A 26,032-nucleotide genomic window follows, 5' to 3' on the forward strand; every position below is an offset into this window, starting at 1 on the left:
CTCTTCTTTCCTGGCAAGGACTCAGCCAATGAAAAGCCATGGACTCCAGCCCTCCCAGCTTCCTTTTACTCTCTATAAATGTATCCTCCTTCCCTTGCTAGGTGGGGACTTGTATGTGGCTCACCTTAATTGCAGACTTCAAATTGCAATTCTCTGCTGACCCCAAATAAACCCATCTTTGCTGGAGAAATATATGGCAGTCATTTGTTTCAGGTCAACGTACTAAACATTAAAAGGGGGAAAGGCAAACCAAACTCAGAGCCTTCTATGAAATAAACACAGGTGTCTCCAGAGCTGGCTTGTGATGTGCCATCTGGCAGGGTGTTAATACAGCAGAAAGCCTCAGATTTCTTGGGCCTGTGCTGCTGGAGCTCTGAAAGTCAAGACTCACAGTACTTGGTGTGACCTGCACCAGCACTAGGGTGACCAACTCATCCCTGTTAGTTTCTGGTTTTAGCACTGGAAGTTTCATATTCCAGAAACCACTTAGTCTCAGTCAAGCCAGGATTGTTGGTCACCCTAAGGTCCAGCATTGAAGGGGCAGTTTGCATGGAAGTTGCGTGTCATTCGTAACTGCCAGGGGCAAATGCAGAGCTATGGCTGAAGGGACTGGAGGGACAGAGCCAGGCTGAGTCCTGAAATGTTCCATGAAGGAGGAACCTATGAGAAATGTGCATGGAAACCTAGAGGAGCAGGGCCAAGGCACGACCGTTACTGGCCGAGTGTGTACAGTGACAGACCAGACCCTGGTGGGTCCTTCCTGGACTGGCTCACGGATTGGCATACATTGAAAACAACGTTCCACTTTGGACATTTATATAGGGGGACAGGGAGGAAATGATTTTTTTGGGTAAAAGTTGTATATGCACCTCGTCCTGTATATTGAAGCTGTAGAAATTATTACATGTACTGACAATATGGTTAAAATGTAAACAATTAAAATTGTCTTTCCTTTCACAGTTTTCCATTTATTTTAATGAATAACTTTATCCACTCATGCTTCCTAAGAATATATTCTACTTACATTGTTCTGGGCTTAAAGTCCCCTAAAAATATCTTTTAAATTATTTTTCTGACTGTATATTGGCAAAATTCTTTCACTTTTTTTTTTTTAATTTATTTATTTGGGGCTGTGTTGGGTCTTCATTTCTGTGCAAGGGCCTTCTCTAGTTGCGGCAAGTGGGGGCCACTCTTCATCGCAGTGCGTGGGCCTCTCACTATCGCGGCCTCTCTTGTTGCGGAGCACAGGCTCCAGACGCGCAGGCTTAGTAGTTGTGGCTCACGGGCCTAGTTGCCCCGTGGCATCTTCCCAGACCAGGGCTCGAACCCGTGTCCCCTGCATTAGCAGGCAGATTCTCAACCACTGCACCACCAGGGAAGCCCTTTCACTTTGTTTTATTGTCTTTTTATTTCTGCTTGCCTTTTTTTTGTTTTTTGTGTGGTTATTTGTTTTGTGGGTCTTGAGTCAAGCATTTTCGTAAGACACATATTAAGGGTTTTCATTTTATACAGTAAAATGCATCAGTTGTTTCTGTGACTGGTGGTATTATTCCATTTCAGAATTCCAGCCTGCCCTGACTACTGATAGCAGGCGATGGCCAGCTGGCTCATCTCAGAGTCCGCGTCACAGCCTGAGCTTGCCGGCTCGGACGGCAAAAACCCTCCGGAGGGAAAGCCCAGACCCACAAGGAACATTTTTAGAAGGTTTCTTTATTTCCACGAGAGGGCGCTGTCTACCGTGGAGGGGATGAGGTGATGTACATGCTGCAGACTAAGGAGTCAGGTGTGGAAACTAACTGACAGTTGCCAGGTTTCCAGTTTGTTCTAGAGTCATTTTAGCTCCCCCTACTGATTGGCCATGAATGCCGGCCCCTCCCCCTCTAACTCAGGCGAGGGGACTCCGTGTCCTCTCTTCAGCCAGGGAAAAGCCCAGGGTCTCTGGTGCAGAGAGGGAGTGGGCAGAGTTATATCAAGCGGGGAGAGAGAGCTCAACTGTGGAAGACTTTACAGGCTTAATCTGGTATAAAAACAATTAGGGGGCTTCCCTGGTGGCGCAGTGGTTGAGAGTCCGCCTGCCGATGCAGGGGACACGGGTTCGTGCCCCGGTCCGGGAAGATCCCACATGCCGAGGAGCGGCTGGGCCCGTGAGCCATGGCCGCTGAGCCTGCGCGTCCGGAGCCTGTGCTCCACAACGGGAGAGGCCACAACAGTGAGAGGCCCGCGTACCGCAAACAACAACAACAAAACAACAACAAAAAAAAGACAATTAGAAATAATTGCAGACTTTTTCAAAGGGAAACGTAAGAGGAAAACAATATACTCCATTGATTTATTACACATTTATTAAGCAGCCTCAATGTATGTGAACTTTGGAGGCCCTGGGGAACCAATGATGCCCAGAGGCCAGCTCCTGCACGGGGGAGCCAGCCAGCGCAGTTCGGGGTGCAGGCTTGTTCCTCCCCCCTCAACCCCGCCCCGCAACTGGCCCTATGCTCAGACTCCTTATCAGCGCAGAACTCCGGCGTGGGGGGCGCTTTCTGATCTACTGGGATGGGTAGGGAGGTGCACACCAGGAGACAGCTTGGGCCATCCCTGGTCCAGCGTTTGCTGAAGATGGTTCTGGTTCATGGAAAGACCATTCCTAATGACATGCTGGGTCCAGTTGTTGAGCCCTCTCCTCCCCTCGTGGAGCATGGCCCCCATCATCTTCTCCCTCCTCCTTCACACACCTTCCTCTTTGAAAATCTTATCACGTGCCTCTCCTGTGTACGCCACAGAACAACAGAGCTAGACCCTGCCACTGCCTTTTGCGCACAAAAAGCAGGCGGAGCAAAAGAGCTGCAGCAAAGCAGCCCCTGTGTTGTCAGGGACACCAGGTGAAGTTGCAGCTGCTGCAAAGTCGCCACACGTGCTCTAAAAAGATGACTTTTCCCTGGTGTGTAAATTTATCTCAATGGAAAGTGTTAGAACAGTTTGAAATTTAAATCAGACTTATTTAAATAGGTATCAAATTTCTAAATTCCTTTACTGAGGAAACCATTAAGCAATTGAGATAGCTGCAAAAAATCAAGGTTGTACGAGAAAGAGAGAGAGAGAGAGAGCGTGCTCAGTGATCTCCCTGAGGGTTATGGTTGTTCTCCCGACCGTGGTGGGAAAACTGGGCTCAGCGTGTTCGTGACACCATCAGAGTGGCAGAGCGGAGGCAGAACTGAGGCTTGTAGGCGTTGGTGGGTTAGATTTCTACTCAGCGGTGGGGCTCAGGGTATCCTGTCTGGGGTTGGGTCAGAGCAGCTGACATGTCATAAATTGGCACTCCTATAGCTTTTTTTTTTTTTTTTTTTTTGCGGTACGCGGGCCTCTCACTGTTGTGGCCTCTCTCGTTGCGGAGCACAGGCTCCGGACGCGCAGGCTCAGTGGCCATGGCTCACGGGCCCAGCCGTTCCGCGGCATGTGGGATCTTCCCAGACCGGGGCACGAACCCGTGTCCCCTGCATCGGCAGGCGGACTCCCAACCACTGCGCCACCAGGGAAGCCCCCTATAGCATTTTATGTTAATCTGAGGAAACATCAATCATTCATAAAAAGGAAAGGCAGTGCTGATGGAAATTAGGGCATAAGCCCCACCTCCATCCACTCCACTCTATGCCCTCCCACCCCCCGCCTCAGGTTCTCTGGTCAATAACTTTTCCTTGGACTTATCTTTGAGCTCATGGACAGAGGACGTATGAATAACAAACTGAATTTGGACTTATATTACATCAGAAAGTAAATCAACCTTGAACTGTTAGTTTTGGATTTTTCACAAAGAGATAATGCTGTCACCCCCTCTCCCTCTGTAATCTGGTCTCTGTTGGATTAAACTTTCCTGGGTAACCATTTCCTATTCCTTCTTAAACACAATGCTTCCAAATTTCTTTTGGAAGAATTTAATTTAAATGTTCACTTCTCAAGATATACTGTATATTAGCTACTTACAGTGAGTGGACACTGTTTTCTAACAGCAATCAAATGCCATGGGGACTATGAGAGCACCATTCTCTGCTGCAGGGCACACTGCCTGCCCCTGGACTCTGCTGCCTGCCCCCGTCACCGCTGATCCTTGTCCTGGGCACCACTCCAACTGCTAGACACTGCCCTCTCCTGCCCCAGCTGAGGCCATGGAGCACCCAGGGCCATGCCAATGTCTGTGCAGACTGTGGGAGAAGGTCCCTTTGTTCTTCTGTGTTATAGGCTGTCAACAGGCATCAAAACATAAATGCTGGAACTTCCTGAGGTCCTCTGGGGACAGCCCCTCTTCGGTTCTTTCTCATAATAGAATTCAGATAATGAGTTCAAAGCAGGGCCAGGCCAGGAGACAAATCTGAGTGACAGACACTATTTTGTTATTTGCTTTGACCATGGAGGAGGCCTCAGTACCAGGCAGGCCTGTCAGTGCTGGCTCTGTTCCATGGAGGTGGGTTCTGCCCCAGAAGTTTCCCCAGCCCTCCTGCAAATGGTGCCCTGGTGATCTGTCCTACCAGTCCCCAGACACACAGCAACACAGCCTAGGAGGAGGCTTAGGCTCTGGGACTACATAAAACCTACTAGCTATCTACGGAACTCCGTCTCACTTACTTTAGGAGTGGGAGCTCCAACTTGTTAGAAGCCATGGCACATTTACCTTGGAAAAGAAAACTCAAGCCATGTTGATTGAGTGGCAAAGTTTAACATTTATGCAAATCAAATGGAAAGACCACAAAATGTATATTGGTGTGCCATTCATGATGCATGCTGTTCATAGAAATAAAACTTTAAATGCTAATTTTAGGGTAGTGAGGTTGGGGATAGAGATTGTGAGATGTTTAAAAGAAAAATGCCTTTTTCCTTCTATGTTGTCTCCTCTGTATGGCCAGGGTATGGCTATAGCTGAAGGTTGGCACTTATAAAAGTGCCAACACTGGCACTGTTTTCTGGACCACTCCAGGCTTCTGTTTGGGGAAACCCACCATCATGGGGTGAAATGAGGGTCATGGCAGTGTGGGGTAGTGGTCAGAGGACAGGATGTGGGCCCTGGTCAGAATTCCACCTTTACCATGTGCGTGCTGTGCAAATCCCCACCCAGAACTTGTGTTCTAAAGACCGAGAGAGAGCAAATTAGACGATGGGGATTCCGGATTGAATCTTTTCTTGGTCTGCATTTGATCTATTATTTGACCTACTGAAGTATTTTTCATTTTTATTTCAATAACCATACTTCTCAATGAAAACTTTCTATTTGACTCTTTGTTATATCTGCCTCTCCTGCCCCCTGCCTTGCTTTGTGTTTTCTATGAATAACATGGCTAAATTTAATGTATTAGTTGAACAGGCATCTAGCAGAATGGCACCTGGAGGAAAGGTCTAAGAAAGGCCTTGGGAAAAAGGCTGCCCCAAGAAAAGCCAGCTGAGCACAACGCTGTCCTGAGAGAGCCTGAGTGAGCAGCTCAGGAGCAGGGATTCCACATTCACAAGGGTTTCTACCATTCCCTAAACACAGCCCACCCTTCTCCACCTCTTGACTTCTCAAACATATTTCTTCCAACCAGACAGCCATACTCTGATTTCGACCTGTCCAAATCCTGCCCATCCTCCAGGGTCAAATTCAAAATGCATCCTCATCCATGACACCTTCTTTCCTCTCTCCTGCCCACCCTCAGCAGGGAATGATTCTCCCATGAATGCCCGTAGGCTTGGTTCCTCTCGATTAACAAGGCCAGCTACATGATTTCGTGGCTCAAGACAAAATGAAAACACAGGGCCCCTCGTTCAAAATTAAAATTTCAAGATGGCAACAGCAGAGTGTTACACCAAGTGCAGGGCACTTCTAAGTGCAGGGCCTGTACCACTGCCTGGAACACACGACCAGTCAGCAGCCAGGTGATTACACTGGGACACTCCAGGGGACACTGAGAGGCCCATTGGGCAGACGCAATTGTTTAAATGCCCATTCAAATCCCCTCCCAGGGAAACTTCTGAGTTGCCCACCTTCCTGAGCTGTTTTAGCACTCCAGCACTTCCCTGCCTGACTCCCCACCTCGCCAGCACTTAGCTGAGGGCCCTGCTCCCCCAGCCCTGCCAGCCACTCTGACCTATGTCTACTGCCCCTCAACCCTGAGTCCTGCCTTGTTGACTTCCTCAGGTTGGCCACTAGCACAAGGATCTGGGAAGAACCTGTAGGTGGTTTTCCGCAATACCACCATCTCCCTTTCTCCTTCTGTTCCTTCCTGTTGCTAGAAGTTGCCAACACATGACCCTCTCTTTGCCAGCATGTTGGTGCAAAAAATGCAGTCACACTCTTGCACATGTTCTACTCTCTAAGTGGTAATAGAGGTACGTACTTGATGCTCGGAATATTACGTGTACTATCTCATGTAATGCTCTCCACAATCCTTTGACGTATGCACTGCTATTGGTAGGCCTTTCACAGATGAGTAAACCAGATCCGAGGGGTTAAGGAACTTGCCAAAGGTGATAAAGTTAAGGATCCCTTACTCTTAGCCATTGGACTATATTGCGTCTGTGTAGGCTAACTGAAGGCAAAGACCATATCTTAGTCACATTGTATTCCTCATGACACTTTTTTTTTTTTTTTTTTTTTTTGTGGTACACGGGCCTCTCACAGTTGTGGCCTCTCCCGTTGTGGAGCACAGGCTCCAGACACGCAGGCTCAGCGGCCATGGCTCACGGGCCCAGCCGCTCCGTGGCATGTGGGATCTTCCCAGACCTGGGCACAAACCTGTGTCCCCTGAATCGGCAGGTGGACCCTCAACCACTGCGCCACCAGGGAAGCCCCATGATACCTTTTTTTTTTTTTGCTTTTGATACTTGTGTGCTACTGGGGTTATTAAGAGTGCCCATTTATCGATAGCTCACCATGTGCCATGCACTATGCTGAGCATTTGCAAATGTTATCTCATTAAATCCTCAGTGCCTCTTTACTAGCCAGGTAAAGGCTAGTAAACTTAAAGTCTCATTGCCCTATTTAACAGATGAAGAAACTAAGGCTTAGCATGATTAAATCTCTAGTTAGGTCACACAGCTAGTAAAAGAGCGGCACCAGGGTCTGTCCTGACTCTAAATGCAGGGCTCCTAATCAAGCTAAGCTGCTCCCATGCCCTTGCCCCACCCCCTTGTCCCTCTTGGGACATCTTGTCCCTCTCCATCTTACTCACCCTGCCTTCCTGCTAGTATTCATCTTCCCACTGACTCAGTCTCCATTAGAATCTGAGTCCTGGAGGCTCAACTGTTACTTAACCCACCGAATGATTTGGCCGCCTATTGCACAATCCCATCACAGAAAGGGAAATTTGCCCACATTCCCTGCCCTGGGCTGTAATCAGCTCCTTCAGTTTCAAGTTGTCACCTTCTAAAGTCCTAACAAGGACTCCAGAGGACTTCCCTGGTGGCACAGTGGTTAAGAATCTTCCTGCCAATGCAGGGGACATGGATTCGAGCCCTGGTCTGGGAGGATCCCACATGCTATGGAGCAACTAAGCCCGTGTGCCACAACTACTAAGCCTGCGCTCTAGAGCCCGCAAGCCACAACTACTGAGCCCACGTGCCACAACTACTGAAGCCCGAGCGCCTAGAGCCCGTGCTTCGCAGCAAGAGAAGCCACCGCAGTGAGAAGTCCACCCACTGCAACGAAGAGTAGTCCCCTCTCGCCGCAACTAGAGAAAGCCCACACACAGCAATGAAGGCCCAACACAGCCAGAAATAAATAAATTTATTAAAAAAAAAAGAACTCCAAAAGGAAACACTTTTCACATCCCTGAGTGTTTTCTAGAGACCAGACAACAAGCAGTGAAGAGACGCTAACTGAGAGCCTTGCCGGATTCAAGACAACTGGAGTCTTGGTTCTGTCTTACAGGTCTTCCACTAGCTTCATGCATTTTCCCTCTCAACAGTCAAGAAGTCTAATCAAGGCAATGCATGGAGAAGAATGTCCTCCCTGTTTGTTAGCTTTATTGTTAATCCTTCTGAGAATCCAGGTAAGTCTCTGGAAACTAGGAGAAACTCTCCTGTCTGGCGAGTGGCAAGTGGTCTGCCTCCTCCTCTCCTAGTAATTGCTGACCCGTCCTTCACTCGTGCCCACGTGTGCAGGCACAAGTCCTCACCCCTCGGCTATACTGTTTGACTCCCAATCACAAGATGATTCATCTTATTTTTTAACCATTGGTGCCAGTTTTGTCTAGTCAGTTAATGATGAGGTGACCTCAAAACTAAGTCACCTGAGAAGAAATGATGGAGGCCAGAGAAGGGTAGCAGGATAGAACATGGATGTCTCTAAATGCCTAAAGCCCAACATATGGATCAAGGAATTGATTTAGTTTATGTTGTTCCTGAAGGGAGAAATCTGCATCTATTGGTGAGGTTACAAGGTAGGCAGGTGTTGGCTCAATGTGAAGGAAACTAGTAACTTCCTAGTTACTAGAATGATTCAATAATAAATGGGCTGCCATAGTGGTGGAGAGACGCCTGTATCTGAATGTCCTCAGGCAGATTCTAGACACTGGAAGGAGGCTCTGAGTTGAGTAGGAGGCTGGCCAAGAGCCCCTCAGCAATCATGTACAGGGCTTAGTCTCAGCTTGGCAGGAGGCAGGTGCTGGGCATATAAGATTGAAAATGACATAGATACTTCTATCCTTCAAGAACCCTCCCAACTCAGGATTGTGTTTCCCTGGACTTGATGAAGGCTGAGGGCAGGAACCACAGCCTACACTTCTCTAGTAGGTGTACGATAGCTAGCATTGTGCTGTGGAGCCAGACTCAACAGTGAGCATCTGAAGACAGGAATGCCACCTTCAATCTGTGCATCGTTAGCACCTAGCACAATGTAAGTGTCCAAGAAACAGTTTTGAGTTAATGAATGTGTGTCCAGAGAATACTGAACACAAGTCAATAAATAGATCCATAGAACCTCCAATATTGACTCACTGTCAAAAGGACCCATTCCAACCCCAGTAATTTACATAATGGATAAAGAAGTGCCCAAATTTATTAAGGTGCAATGAATTGCTTGATTCTAGTGGCCTCAGTATAACCATATGACCCGTGGATGCAAGGCCACAGCTCTTCTGAACATCTCCATGTCCAAGGGCCCCAGATGGCACACCAAGGGGCTCATTAGGAGATGATGATTTCACCTCTCATCTTCCTTCTGGTCTAAAGAGAGCCATTCACTCATTTTGAAGATAACAAAAGTTGCTGACAGGGCTTCCCTAGTGGCGCAGTGATTAAGAATCCGTCTTGAGGCCACAACAGTGAGAGGCCCGCGTACCACACACACACACAAAAAAAGAATCCTCCTGCCAATGCAGGGAACACGAGTCACGAGTTCCAACCCTGGTCTGGGAAGATCCCACATACTGCGGAGCAACTAAGCCCGTGCACCACAACTACTGAGCCTGCGCTCTAGAGCCCTCGAGCCACAGCTACTGAGCCCATGTGCCACAACTACTGAAGCCCGCTCGCCTAGAGCCTGTGCTCCACAACAAGAGAAGCCACCGCAATGAGAAGCCTGCTTGCAGCAACTAGAGAAAGCCCACACACAGCAACAAAGACCCAGCTCAGCCAAAAATAAATAAATAAATTAAAAAAAAAAGTTGATGACAAACCAGCAGGAGAGACGAATGTGATTCTCTGCATTGACTAGCATTCCTCTGGAAAATATTTAACCAGAAATAATGTAATCATTTACCTTTTATTTACCTCCTAAACCTGAGGTAGAGATAGTTTCAACACCAACTGAAGTCAACAGGTGAAAGTCTCTTCTGCAAAATTGATTTTTAGGTATTTTCCACTGACTGAAATTAGGTGGGGAAATGAATTTTTAAATTCTTTTAATTGGTAACCAAACAATACATTTTTCTATTCCTTTTGCTTTTCTTCAAATACAGCATACAGCCATGTTTCCTACTGTTAAGAATAATGATTTGCTCACTTTTAGGCAGTGCCCGGGAGCCAAACTCCTCAGCTTTTTTTGGGCCATATATTCTTTTGGTTTGAGGTTAATAGAGACAAAGTGATGGGGCTAAAGCCAGGCTCCACTACTGTGTGATAAGGGCAAGTTCCAGAGCCTCTCTGAGCCTCTGTTACTCTATAAAGGAGGGAAGATGAGAATAGTACAACTCTCATGGAGTTATGAGGATTAAAGCACAATGCCTTTTACAGAATAAGGAATCAATATCATTTGCTCTGATGATGATGTTTTTCTGAGGAGGAGCTGTTACAGCTTCAGAAAGTCCAAATTTCCCCATCTTTTCTTTAACCCTAATATGATTCCTTTTTTTTTTTTTTTTTTTTGCAGTATGCAGGCCTCTCACTGTTGTGGCCTCTCCCATTGTGGAGCACGGGCTCCGGACGCACAGGCTCAGCGGCCATGGCTCATGGGCCCAGCCGCTCCGCAGCACGTGGGATCTTCCCGGGCCGGGGCACGAACCCGTGTCCCCTGCATCGGCAGGCAGACTCTCAACCACTGTGCCACCAGGGAAGCCCTGATTCTCTCTTTTGTGAGACAGAATGTTTGAGTGGGTGTCAAGGCCACACTAAGCAGTATATAATAGGAAGTCTTCTTCCAAACAAAAGAAAATGGAAGGTTCCCCATAGTTTCTTATATGATAATGAAAGCCTAGAGCAAGTGTCACTGTGTTCTTGAGGCTGATTTGACAAAGAGGATCAACAGCCAAATGATAAAAAAAATTTTTTTCCTTTAAAGAGTGGAAAGATTTGATGAAATACAAACTCTTTTTTTCTATTCTGGGTTTCGATTATGCCTCTTTCCCAGGGCCAGGACTAGGATCCAGCAAGGGATGGGACTAAGGCACATAATTTAATGAGGTGCGACCCTGAAAACAAGCATTTCTTTTCAGGGTTTGGATCTTCCAAGCCAGGTCATGGTTATTAGGGCAGGATTGGGGGAAAGCTTGCCAAGCCCTTTCTCCACCCAAAGAAGGAAGTAATCCCTTGTGCTCACTGTGGTTTAATAATTTTTGCCATGCTATGCTCAGGCTAATGTCTCCCAACTTTGGTGCATCTGCACTGTAAAACAGGCTCTTCCAAATGACCTCCACGCAACTGGGGCTCAGTAAGCTTCGCCTGATGAGTCCTTGGAGAAGGGTAATTTGCATTCCATTGACCAAGGTTCTTACACTGGAGGTACAAATCCCAGCCTGTCCCCACAGGACACACGCCATGATCATCTCATATAACTTGGCTGATAAGTTCTTGGCTGATCAGATGTTGCTGGACCAGGTGCGTCAAGTTACTCCGTTAGTGCAGATTGTGTTTTCTCATCACTCTGCATCCAGGCACCTAACATCACAGATGGTTGGTGTTCAGTAAATACCCATAGGAATGAAGAAACACCAGGCTTATCAGAAGTCATTACTCAGCTTCTTAGGGTCTAGGCCCTTTAAGTACCAGAAAGGGCAGAGCCAGGAATGTGGCCCAACGATTTAAACCACTGCCACTTCCTCCCTACGAAAACCAATGGTTCCTCTGGCTTTTGCTGACGTGCACTGGTTCGTGTCCTGTTTTTCGAGAGGCTGGGTTTCTAGCTCCCACCTGAGCTCTCGCTGCCTGACTTGTTTTTTCTCCCTCTTCTAGCTCTATCCTTCCCCTCCTGTCCACTGGCAGGGCCCCGACAGAACCAACCCCCAGCAACTCTGACCCTGCACTTGCTACGATCCTTCTTGTCCTGGCTCCTGACTGGCAGCTCTCAAGGCCGAGTTCTGCTTTCGAGTAATTTGAATGCATCACCGCCCTGGTGGAGAGCCCTACTCACAAACGCAGGGGAGCTGGTGCCATCCTCAGCTGCCATCTTGGAACTCCGCCATCAGCCGCTTGGGGCTCCACACAGCAAGCACTGCCCAGCACCCTGCTGCCATCTTCTGGAGATTGTTGGTCCTCTTCTGCCCCTTAGATCTTTGGGACTGCTCTTCCCAACAGCTCTAACAAGCCCCTGATATCCTCAATGCGCTATCAGACATTGTTTTTATGCAGTGACCTGGGCCTCAGAGAAAAATCCACTGATAAGTCATTAAAGTAATGAGACAAATGACCAGAAAACGGAGTAAATGCTTATCTCCTATTTGTATGCTGGAGCCAGGTGGATGAAAGTGACCCAAGATCACTCATGGGAATATACATGCGGTGTATGAAAATCTTTCAAAGTTTGAAAGTGGTGTCGTCAGGCACGATGAAATACCTATAGCCTCCCCTGGGCATCCTTTGCCACAGTTTTCTTGGAAAACATACGAAAAGATTACCTAGTTTCTTCTTCATTGTCCGTAAGAAATGGCAAACTTTCTTCTTCCAACTGAAAAAATTTAAATAAGAGACCATTTTATTCAGCTTGACACCAAAGCTATTTTAGTTTATAAGAATTAGACATGTGGAATAGTTGAGCTAAAACCAAAGATATTCATAAAATACATTAAAAAAGAGTTCTGATGATTTTTCCATATCTAAGTTCCCACAAAAGTCAACATGGAAGCAGTGGCAGAGGAAAAGAGAAAACAACTGACCTGGCATGACACACCAGTTAAATGGTAGGGGTAGAAATTGGCATAGCCTTTCTGAAAGGCAATTTGGCCAGAGAAATTAACAGTTTTTAAAGTGTCCACATCATATGAATCAATGATTTCACTGAGACTCTATCCTGAAAAAAATAACGAGAAAGCCAAAGATTCCTGAATTTAAAAGTTTATTACAACTTTGTATATGAGAGTGCTCAACTGAGAACAAACTAAATGCCCAACAGTAAGAGAATAGTAAAATAAATGATAATATGCACAACAGAATCATAGGTAGTCATTATAAGCATGTTTTTAAGTCTACTTAATAACATGGGAAAATGTTCAAGTTATAACGTTAAGTGAAAAAAGAATACAAAGTTGTACATGCGTATGACTGTATTATACTGAATTATATTAAAGTAAGTCTTTGTGTAGAAAAAAAGATGGAAATGCACCAAAACATTAACTCTGCTTAACTCTGGGTGATGAGATTGTGGATGAGTTTTGTTTCCCTGTTTATATGTGGTAGGATGACAGGTGAGATCTTAATTGCTCTTTACTACATGCTTTGTTTTTCTAGCATCAGCAAAACAGGACAATATCCAGTGCTTTAAAACCTGTTGACCATGAAAGATCCGAGAACAAAGATACCAAAAGAAATGCTCCGAGTATAAGACAGAAATGATCAGAAAGGATGATCAGACAGAACTTTTTTATCCTCCCCCCACCCTCACGTTGGGATGGCAATACAACCAGCCCCAGAACATGTGGGGCTCCTACAGCAGAGGAGACCAGAGCCTCACTGCAAGGGTACAAGGAGAGGAGGGGGCACATGGGTAGCACAGGGAGAGGTCACGTGGCAGGGAGAAGCCCTCTGAGTAGCAGGGTGGCCCTAGAGCGGTGGAGGGGCTATGACACCATTATCTCGACAGATGAGCTTGAAGGCAGCCTCGGAAAGCCTCCAGAGCCTGGGAGGGCACAGCAGCCAAATTTTCCCAAGCTGAAAGATGGGGGTACCTCTTAGCCGAGAAAAGGCCTGTGGTCTAGAAAGTGTCCCACAGCTTCGATAAGGTAACCCCTGATCACAGGATGCAGGGAGACTGTCTTGCTATGGATCAGATGGAGGAAAGCAGGACATTAGCTAGAGGGTAGATTTGCCTGAGGACCACATGAGACAGGTTACCTGGCAGAAGATGCCAAGGCAAAGGTGGACACCCCTCTCTGACCTTGACAAAAGCAGTACTTGCATAAGTCTCCCCCTCCACACTTTCTTCTAACCCCGGTGGGGAGAAGAAGTGCAAGGGCAAACCTAAGTTGGACCAGGTTTCAACCCAAGCACGTGGGGGAAGGCAGGTTACCCGGAAGTGACTAGATTACATTTTCACGAAAGAGAGCTCAGAGTCAGAAATCCAATTGTGTTATGGAAAATAAAGTTATAGTGTAGACACCTGAGCTTATGACATATGAAATATGTACTCACTGCATATATTTTTTGTGATTTTCAAATTTTCGGTAATGACCATATTTTGTATTTTAAAAGATTATTTAAAAGAAAAGCAGAGCATCCACAAAAAGTTGCTCATGAGCTCATGAGTCAAGGTCCTGAAGGAAATGGGGCACAAGGCTGATGGAAAGCCCCCCAGTTCTGAGGATCATCCTGCTGGATAACCAGAGAGTCGGGGGTCCTGACCACACCGTCTGAGCCTCTGGCATTAAGGGTCTGTGTGTGAGCAGCTGGGAGCAAACATGAAAACAGAGCTTATACTATCTCCTCTGCCCATCACAGGCCCCCGTGCTTACCTCCCTCCCCACAGGAAGTCAATATTATTAAGTTTCCCTGTAGAAAGCTCCCCCCGCCACTTTTAAACCAAGTTTTGTTCTCTGAAGCAATAGCAAACTACAGAACAAATCCACCCCCACACAGTGATGACCTCTAAATATTTGGAGAACATGTTGGTCTCCACATTAAGGGCTTCTCTGCTCCAGGCTAAACCAAGCTAGGTCCTCGGATGATATTTTCCAAGCCTCTCGTCATCCTGGCCACCCCTTCTTGGAGGTCACACCTGGGATTGTCAAGGCCACAACTGAAAGGCAGTGCCTGAGCCAATACTGTGACCTTGTGCTCTGGCTACCAAGACTCACTCTAATTATGCTGAGGTTCTGAAGGGCCTTAAGGAGGCTTTTATGTTCTGAGTGCCCCCCCCCCCCCCCCCCCGCCCAGAGGCTCAGCCTGCAGTGCAGGACTCAGACCCAGAGCTTTGCCAAGTGACTGGCTGTCAAACCAGGGCTCTCCTCTTCTGCACTCGTCTACTGGCTGGGGGCACGGGCCACAGGGACACGGGGTCACTGGGGACATATGGCCACTGGTGCCAGCCACACTCAGTCACCCAAGAGACCCAGGTCAGGGTGCATCTGTGCAAGGTGTTGGCAGTGAGGTCTGGAGAGAAGAGGACAGGGAGGGGAGAAGCTCTGCTGGCCATAGAGCTCTCCTGGCCCTGCCACAGGAAGGCAAGAAGGTCTCTCTCCCCATTCCCCACTCCAGGCAGAAATCTCTCCCTTCCTTTCTTCTTTTCTCCAAGGATCTTACCCAAGACTTGGCATCTCCCGTAGCTCTCCCTCCTCACTGGTAAATCATTGGTACCTTTGCTATGTCTGTGGGCCTTGTTCTCCCTCCAGGAGGAGATAATTGTCCCCAGAATTCAAAGATTTTATTAAACTTAAAAGCTTTTGCACAGCAAAGGAAACCATAAACAAGAGGAAAAGACAACCCTCAGAATGGGAGAAAATATTTGCAAATGCAGCAACCGACAAAGGATTAATCTCCAAAATATACAAACAGCACATGAAGGTCAATATCAAAAAAAAAAACCAAACAACCCAGTCAAAAAATGGGCAGAAGACCTAAATAGACATTTCTCCAAAGAAGACATACAGATGGCCAACAAATGCATGAAAAGATGCTCAACATCACTAATTATTAGAAAAATACAAATCAAAACTACAATGAGGTATCACCTCACATGGGTCAGAATGGCCATCATCAAAAAATCTACAAACAACAAATGCTGGAAAGGGTGTGGAGAAAAGGGAACCCTCTTGCCCTGTTGGTGAGAATGTAAATTGATACAGCCACTATGGAGAACAGTATGGAGGTTCCTTAAAAAACTAAAAGTAGAATTACCATATGACCCAGCAATCCCACTACTGGGCATATACCCAGAGAAAACCATAATTCAAAAAGACACATGCACCCCAATGTTCATTGCAGCACCATTTACAATAGCCAGGTCATGGAAGCAACCTAAGTGCCCACTGACAGATGAATGAATAAAGAAGACATGGTACATATACACAATGGAATATTACTCAGCCATAAAAAGGAACGAAATTGGGTCATTTGTTGAGACATGGATGGGTCTAGAGACTGTCATACAGAGTGAAGTAAGTCAGAAAGAGAAAAACAAATATCGTATATTAACACATATATGTGGAACCTAGAAAAATGGTACAGATGAAACGGTTTGCAGGGCAGAAATTGAGACACAGATGTAGAGAACAAACGTATGGACACCATGGTGGGAAAGCAGCGGGGGTTGGTGGTGCCGTGTGACGAATTGGGCAATTGGGATTGACATGTATACACTGATGTGTATAAAATTGATGACTAATAAGAACCTGCTGTATAAAAATATAAATAAAATTAAATTAAAAAATTAAAAAAAAATCTATGAACAACAAATGCTGGAGAGGGTGTGGAGAAAAGGGAACCCTTTTGCACTGTTGGTGGGAATGTAAGTTGATACAGCCACTATGGAGAACAGTACGGAGGTTCCTTAAAAAACTAAAAATAGAACTACCATATGACCCAGCAATCCCACTACTGGGCATATACCCTGAGAAAACCATAATTCGAGAAGACACATGCACCCCAATGTTCATTGCAGCACTATTTACAATAGCGAGGACATGGAAGCAACCTAAATGCCCATCAACAGATGAATGGATAAAGAAGATGTGGCACATATATACAATGGAATATTACTCAGCCATAAAAAGAAATGAAATTGGGTCATTTGTAGAGATGTGGATGGATCTAGAGACTGTCATACAGAGTGAAGTAAGTCAGGAAGAGAAAAAGAAATATCATATATTAATGCATATATGTGGAATCTGAAAAAATTGGTGTAGACGTTCTTATTTACAGAGCAGAAATAGAGACACAGACATAGAGAACAAACATATGGATATCAAGGGGGAAAGGGGGTGGTGGTGGGATGAATTGGGAGATTGGGATTGACATATATACACTATTGATAGTATGTATAAAATAGATAACTAATGAGAACCTACTGTATAGCATAGGGGACTCTACTCAGTGCTCTGTGGTGACCTAAATGGGAAGGAAATCCTAAAAAGAGGAGATATATGTATATGTATAGCTGATTCACTTTGCTGTACAGTATAAACTGACACAATATTGTAAAGCAACTATGCTCCAATTAAAAAAAAAAAATTGCTGAACATCCCTACTTCTCCCCACATGGACCCCACGGCGTGCTCAGCTTACAGTAGAGGGCACTCCCTCTGCTGCCAAATCCACAGCACTCCAGGGCCAGCTGTGCCAGCCCCTCCTCTCCTTGGTGCTCACCTCATCCTCTCAGCTGCCTCATCTCTTTGCTGCTGTTACCATGTTCCAAGCCGACTCTGGAGCATCTCCCCAGCCCACCCCCCAATCTGCCCCCACCCACCCCCAAGCAAGCACTGACTCTGGCAGATTTCTGCTAAAGGGGGACCAGTGATGTCTTAACCTGTTTGCTTTTCCAGGACTGATGTTTGCGGGGGCTTTTTTTGGAACCAGAACAGAAATCATCCCACATCTTTACGCAATTCTTCCACAGGCTCCAGCAAATAAAGGGCCTTTGGACCCTCCACCAGTCTGCCTTTTCCAGCAGAGCACCTGGGTTGGGCCCGAAGCCTCCAGCTACCTGCCTGCCGACCTGCCAGGACCTCTCCGGGGCAACCATGAAGCGTCTCGTCCTGCTCCTTTGCCTTGCTCAGCTCTGTGGCTGCCGCTCTGTCCCGCATAGCCTGATTCCGGGTTATAGGGAACCAGCCTGTGATGAACCAGAAACAGAGCAAGCAGCCCTGGCGGCCGTGGACTACATCAATAAGCACCTTCCTCATGGTTACAAGCACATCTTAAACCAGATTGACAGTGTGAAGGTGTGGCAGCGGGTAAGTGAACCTGCTGTGTAGGAGGGGGTGGGGCTCAGCTGGGTGTCTCTAAGAGCCCACCTCCCAGCACAAATGAAATCGCAGAATGGAAACGCCCTGATTCCTCCCAGGAGGGAGGGAGAGGACAGGCGGAGGGAAGAGAGGAGACATTCTGTACTGTGGTCAGGGGTCTCCAGGAGGGTGCTGGATGGGGGCAGGAGGAGAGGGAAAGGCTTTGAATGATATTTTGAGGATCACAGGTAGAAAGTGTGGTTTTCTAGAAAAACTAGGACCAGAGACTGGATTCTAGTTTCTGAACTACCACTGACTGGAAATCACTTCTTTTCCTTTGGTTCTGTTTCTCTAGATAAAGACTGAGAGTGAATGAAACGTGCATTTGATAAGTGCCTACTATGTGCCAGGCCCTTTCACATATATCATCTCCTTAACCCCTCTCTCACCCCACTCCCAGTCCTGTGGGGTATTGTCCTTGTCTTACATGAGGAAACCAAGGCTCTGACATATTAGGGCATTTTTTTACCCAAGGTCATAAAATAGTAAGCAACAGGCTAGGATTCAATTCCAGAACTGTGTTCCTTCCTCTACACAAGCTGCCTCCCCAAGAAAGGTACCCACATCCCAATGAGAAATCTTGGCATGAAAGGATTCACCCCCTCACATGCTAGACAAGAAACCAATGCAGCCTGAAGCTGGTGACAATGATGATCAAGCTGGGAAATGTGTGCCTTGGGGGTCAGCTGAGTGATTTGGAGAGGTGGGGAAAAGACAACCATCTATTGCCTATTTTGAAATTAGATTTTATAGCTGATGAAAGATAATTCTTTCAGTCAACACTGATTACAAGCCTTCCATGGGCAAGAACCAGTGTCAGACACTATGGGAGATGCTAAGTTGACTCATATGAAGTAGTCAGTTTTGTATAATAAAAGCAGTCAAATATTGGCATTTTAATGACGCAACCTAATACAAAGGTGAGAAAGACATAGTGTCCACAAGAGATTCACAATCTAGGAAGGAAAATAAGGCAAACCTCAGGATGTCTGGACTGACTCATGGACATCTGATCTCACAATGGGACAAAATATTTGAAATCAGGATTGTCCCAGATGGATTTTAGGAGTTCTGCAACCATAGTGAAGTACAATGGTGATTCAGAGGAAGCACTGATCAATTCACAATGTGCATATTTGAGGGAAAGAAGGAACAACACTGCAGTTTTCACTAACAGCAGGGTTGGAGAAACCCAGGAGCCCCAGGCTCCTATTCACTAGCTCTGAGTGTTTTCAGGAAGTTAATTTGGGCATATCTGCACATCATAAAACACAGCTTCCTCCAGGAAAGGAGATTTTGAGGCTTCAGGTACTAGTGAATCACGCAGAACAGACATGAGAGACAAGCAGAGCTGGGCTGAAAGAAAAAATAGCCATACTCGTACCTTCTGGATTTTTCCGGGCTTTGAAGAAAGGATACAGAAACAGGTGAACTGGCAGGAACAACTCCAAGGAGTCATACAAGCTCCCCTATCACCTCCTTACCCGCTGCTCCTTCCCTCTGTGCTAGTGACCGACTGACACACTGCTTCCTCCATCAGAGGGAGGCTCACGCTTCCCTCTCATTACCAGCAGGGGGCAGTAGGGAACAGCAACTTTTCATCCAGGCATCTACAAGCTAAAAGACAAAGAGCCACAGACAACAACTTTTCCTTTAGGAAGGAAAAGAAAATGGGGAAGGAAGGAAAGTAGATGTTGAGAAGGAAGGAAGGAAGAAGTAGAGGGAGGGATGAAGAAGATAAAAGAGAGACAGTAAGTTATTATCCTACACCAACTTACTTCGCTGCTTGACTGAGAAAAGTCCAAAGCTGACTTTTTCAAAGTACTGCTTGAAGGGTGAAATTTTTAAAATTAAGTAAGTATCAACATTCACTTTTAGCTTCCAGATACAGCTTAGCGTGATGGCTGTGCTTCCATCAACCAGTCCAAGGCCACGCCCCCTTCTTTCTTACCTCTCCAACAGGGGGTGGGTTCAAACCCAGTAGGGGCTCACCCTTGGACCCGCTCAGCAGGATTAGACTGCTCACCTCTTCATTCTCTGTCTCCACAGCGGCCCACGGGAGAGGTGTTTGAACTTGAAATAGACACACTGGAAACCACCTGCCATGTACTGGACCCCACTCCCCTGGCAAACTGCAGCGTGAGGCAGCTGAAAGAGCACGTGAGTGCCCCTCTTAGGGCGACTGCCACGGGGGCAGCTAAAATTGCCAATTGATGGCGCCTTCCCTGGGGCTGATTTTTACAAATCACCTTTTTATCGTACTCCCACTCCGTGCGAAACCAGTGTCATGTTTCAACATCACCCAGTGAAGGAGATTTTGTGAGGCTCACCTTTGACATCCACGTCCCCCCGCCACCATCCCCCCCACCGTGAGAAGTGAGAGGTCAGCCCTCCTCCTGCGCCCTCACTGTGGGTTTATTTCTCCAGGCGGTGGAAGGAGACTGCGATTTCAATGTGCTGAAACAGGACGGACAGTTTTCCGTGTTGTACGCAAAATGTGATTCCAGTCCAGGTAGAGATGATTATTATTCTTATTATAGTTACCTGGTAGAGAGAGTGAGGAGGGAACCTGAATTGTTTTCAACAGAAGTAGTTCTAGCCACTTTGTTGGTGATGAAAAGAAGCCAAGTTTCCTGGGTTTGGGGACTTCAAAACTGTGTTTTAAGGAGCTGTTCTCATTGGAGGTGAAAATCGCTCCTTGGTGAGAGGGGCTTCTGCAACAATGCCAGCATGGCAGGAGCCACCCGAAGGTTTAGTAAGAGGCAGAGAATCCTCCTGCAGCCATTTGGAGCATGTTTTAGCCCTTTCAAATAAGCAGAGCGGGGGCAAATGCCGCAGAGAATTACAGCCCGAGCCAAGTTGATTTCTTCGCTCTGTGCGCAGACTCGATCGAGGACGTGCACAAGGTGTGTCCAGACTGCCCCCTACTGGCCCCGCTCAACGACAGCCGGGTGGTGCACGCAGTAGAGGCCGCGCTGGCTGCCTTCAACGCCCAGAAAAACGGCTCCTACTTTCAGCTTGTGGAAATTTCTCGGGCTCAATTTGTGGTAAGACTGAGACCCTGCTGACGGTTTGGGCAGTTTGGTGGCACTTTGGGAGTGGACGTGGTGAAGCAGGGGTGAGGGACGGAGCAGGTGCAGGGGCAGCCACGGGAAGTCAACAAGGGTGGTGGGAGAAAAGGGAAAGAAAGGGTCCTGAGTGTCCTAAGGACTCCGAGGACCCTCAGCACATCCCCCACCTAAGCCACTTCAACACAAAACAGCCAGATGCTGTGTGTCCCCAGTTCCTTGGTTCCAGTTAACACCGGGGTGGAAGTTCTCACTTTATCCAGAAGCACCCACTGTAAATTCATGGGTCTCCACATCGCCATCACCCATCACCACGGAACATCTACAGCACTCTTGTAATTGATACTTACAAAGGCATGGGCATACTTACATATAATGGCAGGATCCTAAAATGCCTTTGAATCACTGAAAAAAAAAAAACCTAATTGTACCGTGGTTGGGTTAGGACATTTGAATGCAATGGAATTCTAATATTTTTAAAAACTGGTATTCTGGATGCCAGCCATGGCATACTGGGAAATACACTATAGATAGTAATTCTATTAACCAGAATATGCAATTCTCAGAACACCTCCGCCCCAGACTATAACAAATAACAGATATTTTATTATTGTAAGTGTCCATATTCTCCAAGAACTATAAGATAGAAAAGCATAAGTATCTTCTGTACTTTCATTTATATTTTTCATTTGATCCTGCTGTCTAAAATACGTGGGAGAGGAATTAATTTCTTTACTTTCCCACCCCATCTTGGAGTAACCTGAGCCTTGGGTCTCAAAGTGCAACCCCAATAGGGAAGTTGGCAGGAGGCAGGGTTCCCACTCAGGTCGGTGTAAGGTCAGCCCTCTGGGTTCCTGCTTTCTACCTGAAAACTCACCTCTGCTCTGAATGATGGGCAGTGGATACCTGCACCTCCTTCAGGCAACCCCAGCTTCTGCATGCAAGCCCTTCAAAAACCCAATGTCTCACTGTAAGCCCTATGTAAGCCACCGGGGGCATGTTTCCTGGCCACACAGTGTGGTCTCCGTGAACCGTGCTTCCTGGACTGTGCAATGCCATGGCCCTCGCTACTTCCCTCTGGCCTCTCCTTACCAGCCTTTTTCATGCTAAGTCATGTTGCTTCATGAAAATTTTCATTTATCCTCATCAGCCTCTTCCAGCTTCTGTCTCTGTGGAGTTTGCAGTGGCTGCCACTGACTGTGTTGCTAAAGAGGTCGTGGACCCAGCCAAGTGCAACCTGCTGGCAGAAAAGGTGAGCGGGCTAGGCATTGGGTTGGTAAAGCCAGTCATGGAACAGAGCAACCTTAGAGCATATTCGTATCTTGGGGCTGCAGAAAAGAGAAATGCAAAATACCCACTCCCTGTGAGGCTGGGTCGTCCCAGGCCATCCACTGGGGTGTCATCTCCCCTGCTTAAGAGCTATCACCAGATCTTCTCACCCAGTGGAGGCCCCTGGAGTTAGAGAGGCTGTTTCCTAATTAAGATGAGTCATGTCAGGCCATTGGGAGTATAAAGTGTAGATTTTCTAGATAGACCTCTGATATGAAATCTTTCAAGTCCTTAAGCCAGTAATGTCCACTTCTAGGAATTTAGCCTAAAGAGATCGTGTTTGACAGAATATATCTATAAAGATGATTTATGACAGGTACAAAATGACCCCAGAAGATCTGAATGTCCAAAAGGAGGGAATCATTGAATAAAATATGGCACATTAGTAAATAGAAAATTATACAGACATGAAAATTACACTTTCAAAGAATAAGGAATGATATAAGAGAATGCTATCATTATAGCACATGAAAAACACAGTATACAAAATGGTGTAGTCAGTGATGCCAATTTTTTTTTTTTTATTATTTTTTATTTTTTGCAGTACGCGGGCCGCCTCTCACTGCTGTGGCCTCTCCCGTTGCGGAGCACAGGCTCCGGACGCGCAGGCTCAGCGGCCATGGCTCACGGGCCCAGTCGCTCCAAGGCATGTGGGATCTTCCCGGACCGGGGCACGAGCCCATGTCCCCTGCCTTGGCAGGCGGACTCTCAACCACTGCACCACCAGGGAAGCCCCAGTGATGCCAATTTTTAAATGATATTTAATAGTAGTTAAAAATAAGAAAGAAATACATAGATGTGAACAGAAGTTCTCCTGGGTCACCACCATTTCTGAGATTATGGGTGATCTCTCTCATTCCCAAAGCTTTTCTGTATTTTCTACATTCAATATAAAATATAAGCAGAAACCATACACTTTAGGAAAAAGGTTTTTTTAAAAAAAGGAATTAAGAATTTAAGTGTTTTTCCCTTGATGTGTTGGAGTATAAGTGAAACTGGGAGAGAAGTCCACTTTCTGAACTGGTTCAAATAACTCCTCTCTTTCTGTGGGCAGCAATATGGCTTCTGTAAGGGGAGAGTCACTGAGAAGGTTGCTGGTGGGGAAGATGTTGCAGTGACCTGCACGGTGTTCCAAACACAGGTAAGGGCGTCATGGATGCACTTGCCCTTATCTTCAGAATACAATGACCCCTTCACCTTTCTGCGGTGCATTAGTAATTTCAGGGCATTTGCTGCCTGTCCTTTTGAGCCCCACCATATAAATAGCGCCAGGGAATGTGAAATCATCAAAAAACAAAAGGTTGTTTCAGCCATGCCCTCCCCTCCCACGAACTGGTGGTTACAGGGCAGAACCTCCCTAGTGTGCAATTGGCAAGGCCACGTGCTTTATTTCTAGCTTGGGAGTGGGGGCGGGGAGAGGAGGGGGAAGTGGGCGTGGTTTTCTGAGTTGCAGAGTCCAGGTGGCCAGATCTGTCTCACAGCTCCCTGTGGCTGCAGGTGTAGGTGAAAAAGAGGGTGAAGCTACTGGTGAAGGTTAGCCATAAGGTGGGGTTCTTTTGCTCGTGGAAGAGTGTAAGTCTACCATCCCCAACACAACTGGTGAGAAAGGGGCTACCGGAGGCCAGTTACCCCTCCCCTGGAGCCCTGATGACCATCCCTTGTACCTAGGTAGTTCTTTTTTGCCAGATTCCTTGCAAATAAAAATTAGTACTGTGAGAGAATTGGGTGGGGTTCCACCTGGAAGGAAGAGAAAGGCAGCTAACCTAAGGAAACGATCCTCTCTCCAGCCTGTGCTCCCGCAGCCCCAACCAGACGGCGCCGAAGCAGGGCCCTTCACCACTGCACCGGGCTCGGCTGGGCCACCGCTTTTTCCAGCTGGCCTGCCCGCGGCCTCCCTGGTGGTGGGACCCAGGGCCGTGGCAGCTCCCCCGATGTCCCCACCGGTGCACCCAGCGCACTACGACCTGCGCCACGCCTTCTCGGGTGTGGCCTCAGTGGAGTCAGCCTCAGGTGAAGCGTTTCACGTGGAGAAGACACCCAAGGTGGCACAGCCTAGCATTCCTGCTCCTGAAGGTCCAGTTCCAGTGGTCCGCCCTTGCCCGGGGAGACTCAGATACTTCAAGGTCTAGAAGATGGTCAGAGATGAGAAGGTTTGGCACAGAGAACATGGCCACCATTTTGTCCAAGTATGGGTATGGGTGGGAGCTGTGTCTGCTATCAAAGCAAGTGCTACGTGTGGTCTAGATTAATGTCAAGTCTTGAATGCCAGCTTCTCCTCATCCTTCAGAGGTCAGGGAACAGAGCGGGTGATAGTTATGTTTGATGGAAGCATAAGGTCAGCAACTTGATTGTTATTGTTTTGATGCTAAGCCACCACCATTGTGTTCTCTACTTTCTCTTGACCTCACAAAAATAATTGGAACTGTGATTTTGAAAGGTACTCTTGCCAAGTTTATATCTGCTTGTTAATAAAAATGCCTGAAGGACCTTCCTTAAAAAAGAAGGTTCTAAGCTGAAATGTGGTCATGATTATTGCCTACTTCATCCAAGCTCATGTGTGTGTGGCCTGTCTTGCCAGCAACCACACCACAAGTGTTCCTAATCAAAATCAAAGTGAAAATAGGAACAAAATAGAACAAAAATTTGCTATATTACTACACACAGGAAAAAGTGAGACTAGGATCTGCTCATAACTCATAAGATCTGATCATTTCCTTATAAGAAAATAATTCTTTTCATTTCATAATGGTCAGAAAATATCACTAAATTGGGATCAAGTGCCTGAACTTTGTACAGACAAACCAACCATTAGTTTCCCCCAATACCCAGGTAGGGAAGGATCAACAATTAACACAGGAGCCTCACTTTAATTATATCTGTTCATTATTTATGCTTAAAATAACTGTTAATTGTACTATATATACTTCATTTTATGATGCAGGATTGGTCTTTCTAGCCAATCCATTTTAAGACCTCAAGTTAAAGTTCTGGTGTATAGTATGAATAGAGGAGGGATACCTGGACAGGTAAATCCAGTGGACATTTGTAGATACTATCCAAGTGTTCAGAGAGCATAAAGAAATAAACACGTCCCATTATAGAATGGTGCCTAGACCACTTCAATTTTTATCTACTAGCATTAGGTTTTTCTGAGCAACCTAAGTGATGGGCCCTTTCAGGTGAAATTTTAAAGGAGTAGGACTAATAACCAGTTGAGTGGCTTCACTTGAACCAAGGAGATTGAATCAAGCATTGGCACTCACTTTATCACTCTTGCCTAGAGGTTTTGCCCCAATAACCAGAAAGAACGGCCAGGAAGGTAGGAAAACCTTTAGGTATCTCAGAAGCCAGGGGACATGCGGAAGGCATGGTCAGCTAGGCTAAATGCTGCAGAAAGAGCAATAAGAGTGAGGACCAAGAAAAGGCCATGGGTTAGTTGACCAACTAGGAGGTGATGGTGACCATTGGCAGATGCAATTTCACTAGAAGGGTGAGTATAAAAGCCTGGTGGCAGGGTTATCTGGTGGAGATGATGAGAAAATGGAGGGGAGTGTGTAATCTCTTTTAAGCAGTTTGATGGTGAAGGGTGGGAGAGAGAGGATGTAATCTAAAAGGATTGATTTTGGACAGACACAGCAGAGAGGGGCAGCTTGCAGTGAGGCTTTCGTTTCCTGACCAGGGATGGAAACCTGGTTGCGGCGGTGAGAGCGTCAAGTCCTGACCCCTAGACCACGAGAAGCTGTGGCTATAGTCTGGGCCCCAGTTCTTGTCTGCCTTGAAAAAAAAATTTGACAAGGAGACAGAAGGTAGAAA

General features: G+C 46.7%; 2 protein-coding genes across 2 annotated transcripts in view; one reads left to right on the forward strand and one right to left on the reverse strand.

Annotated features, from left to right (window-relative positions):
- RFC4 (replication factor C subunit 4) overlaps nt 1–26,032 on the reverse strand; it is a 243,151-nt gene that overhangs the window by 72,838 nt on the left and 144,281 nt on the right. The window lies entirely within an intron of this gene.
- Nucleotides 17,471–24,737, forward strand: AHSG (alpha 2-HS glycoprotein). The gene is made up of 7 exons (XM_081235169.1): nt 17,471–17,771; nt 19,872–19,982; nt 20,250–20,334; nt 20,706–20,869; nt 22,041–22,142; nt 23,274–23,360; nt 24,007–24,737. The coding sequence occupies exons 1-7, from the start codon at nt 17,559–17,561 to the stop codon at nt 24,346–24,348; spliced, it is 1,104 nt and encodes a 367-aa protein (XP_081091295.1). The 5' UTR covers nt 17,471–17,558; the 3' UTR covers nt 24,349–24,737.

Source organism: Mesoplodon bidens, assembly GCF_964165515.1.
Source record: "Mesoplodon bidens genome assembly, chromosome: 5".
Lineage (NCBI taxonomy): Eukaryota > Metazoa > Chordata > Mammalia > Artiodactyla > Ziphiidae > Mesoplodon > Mesoplodon bidens.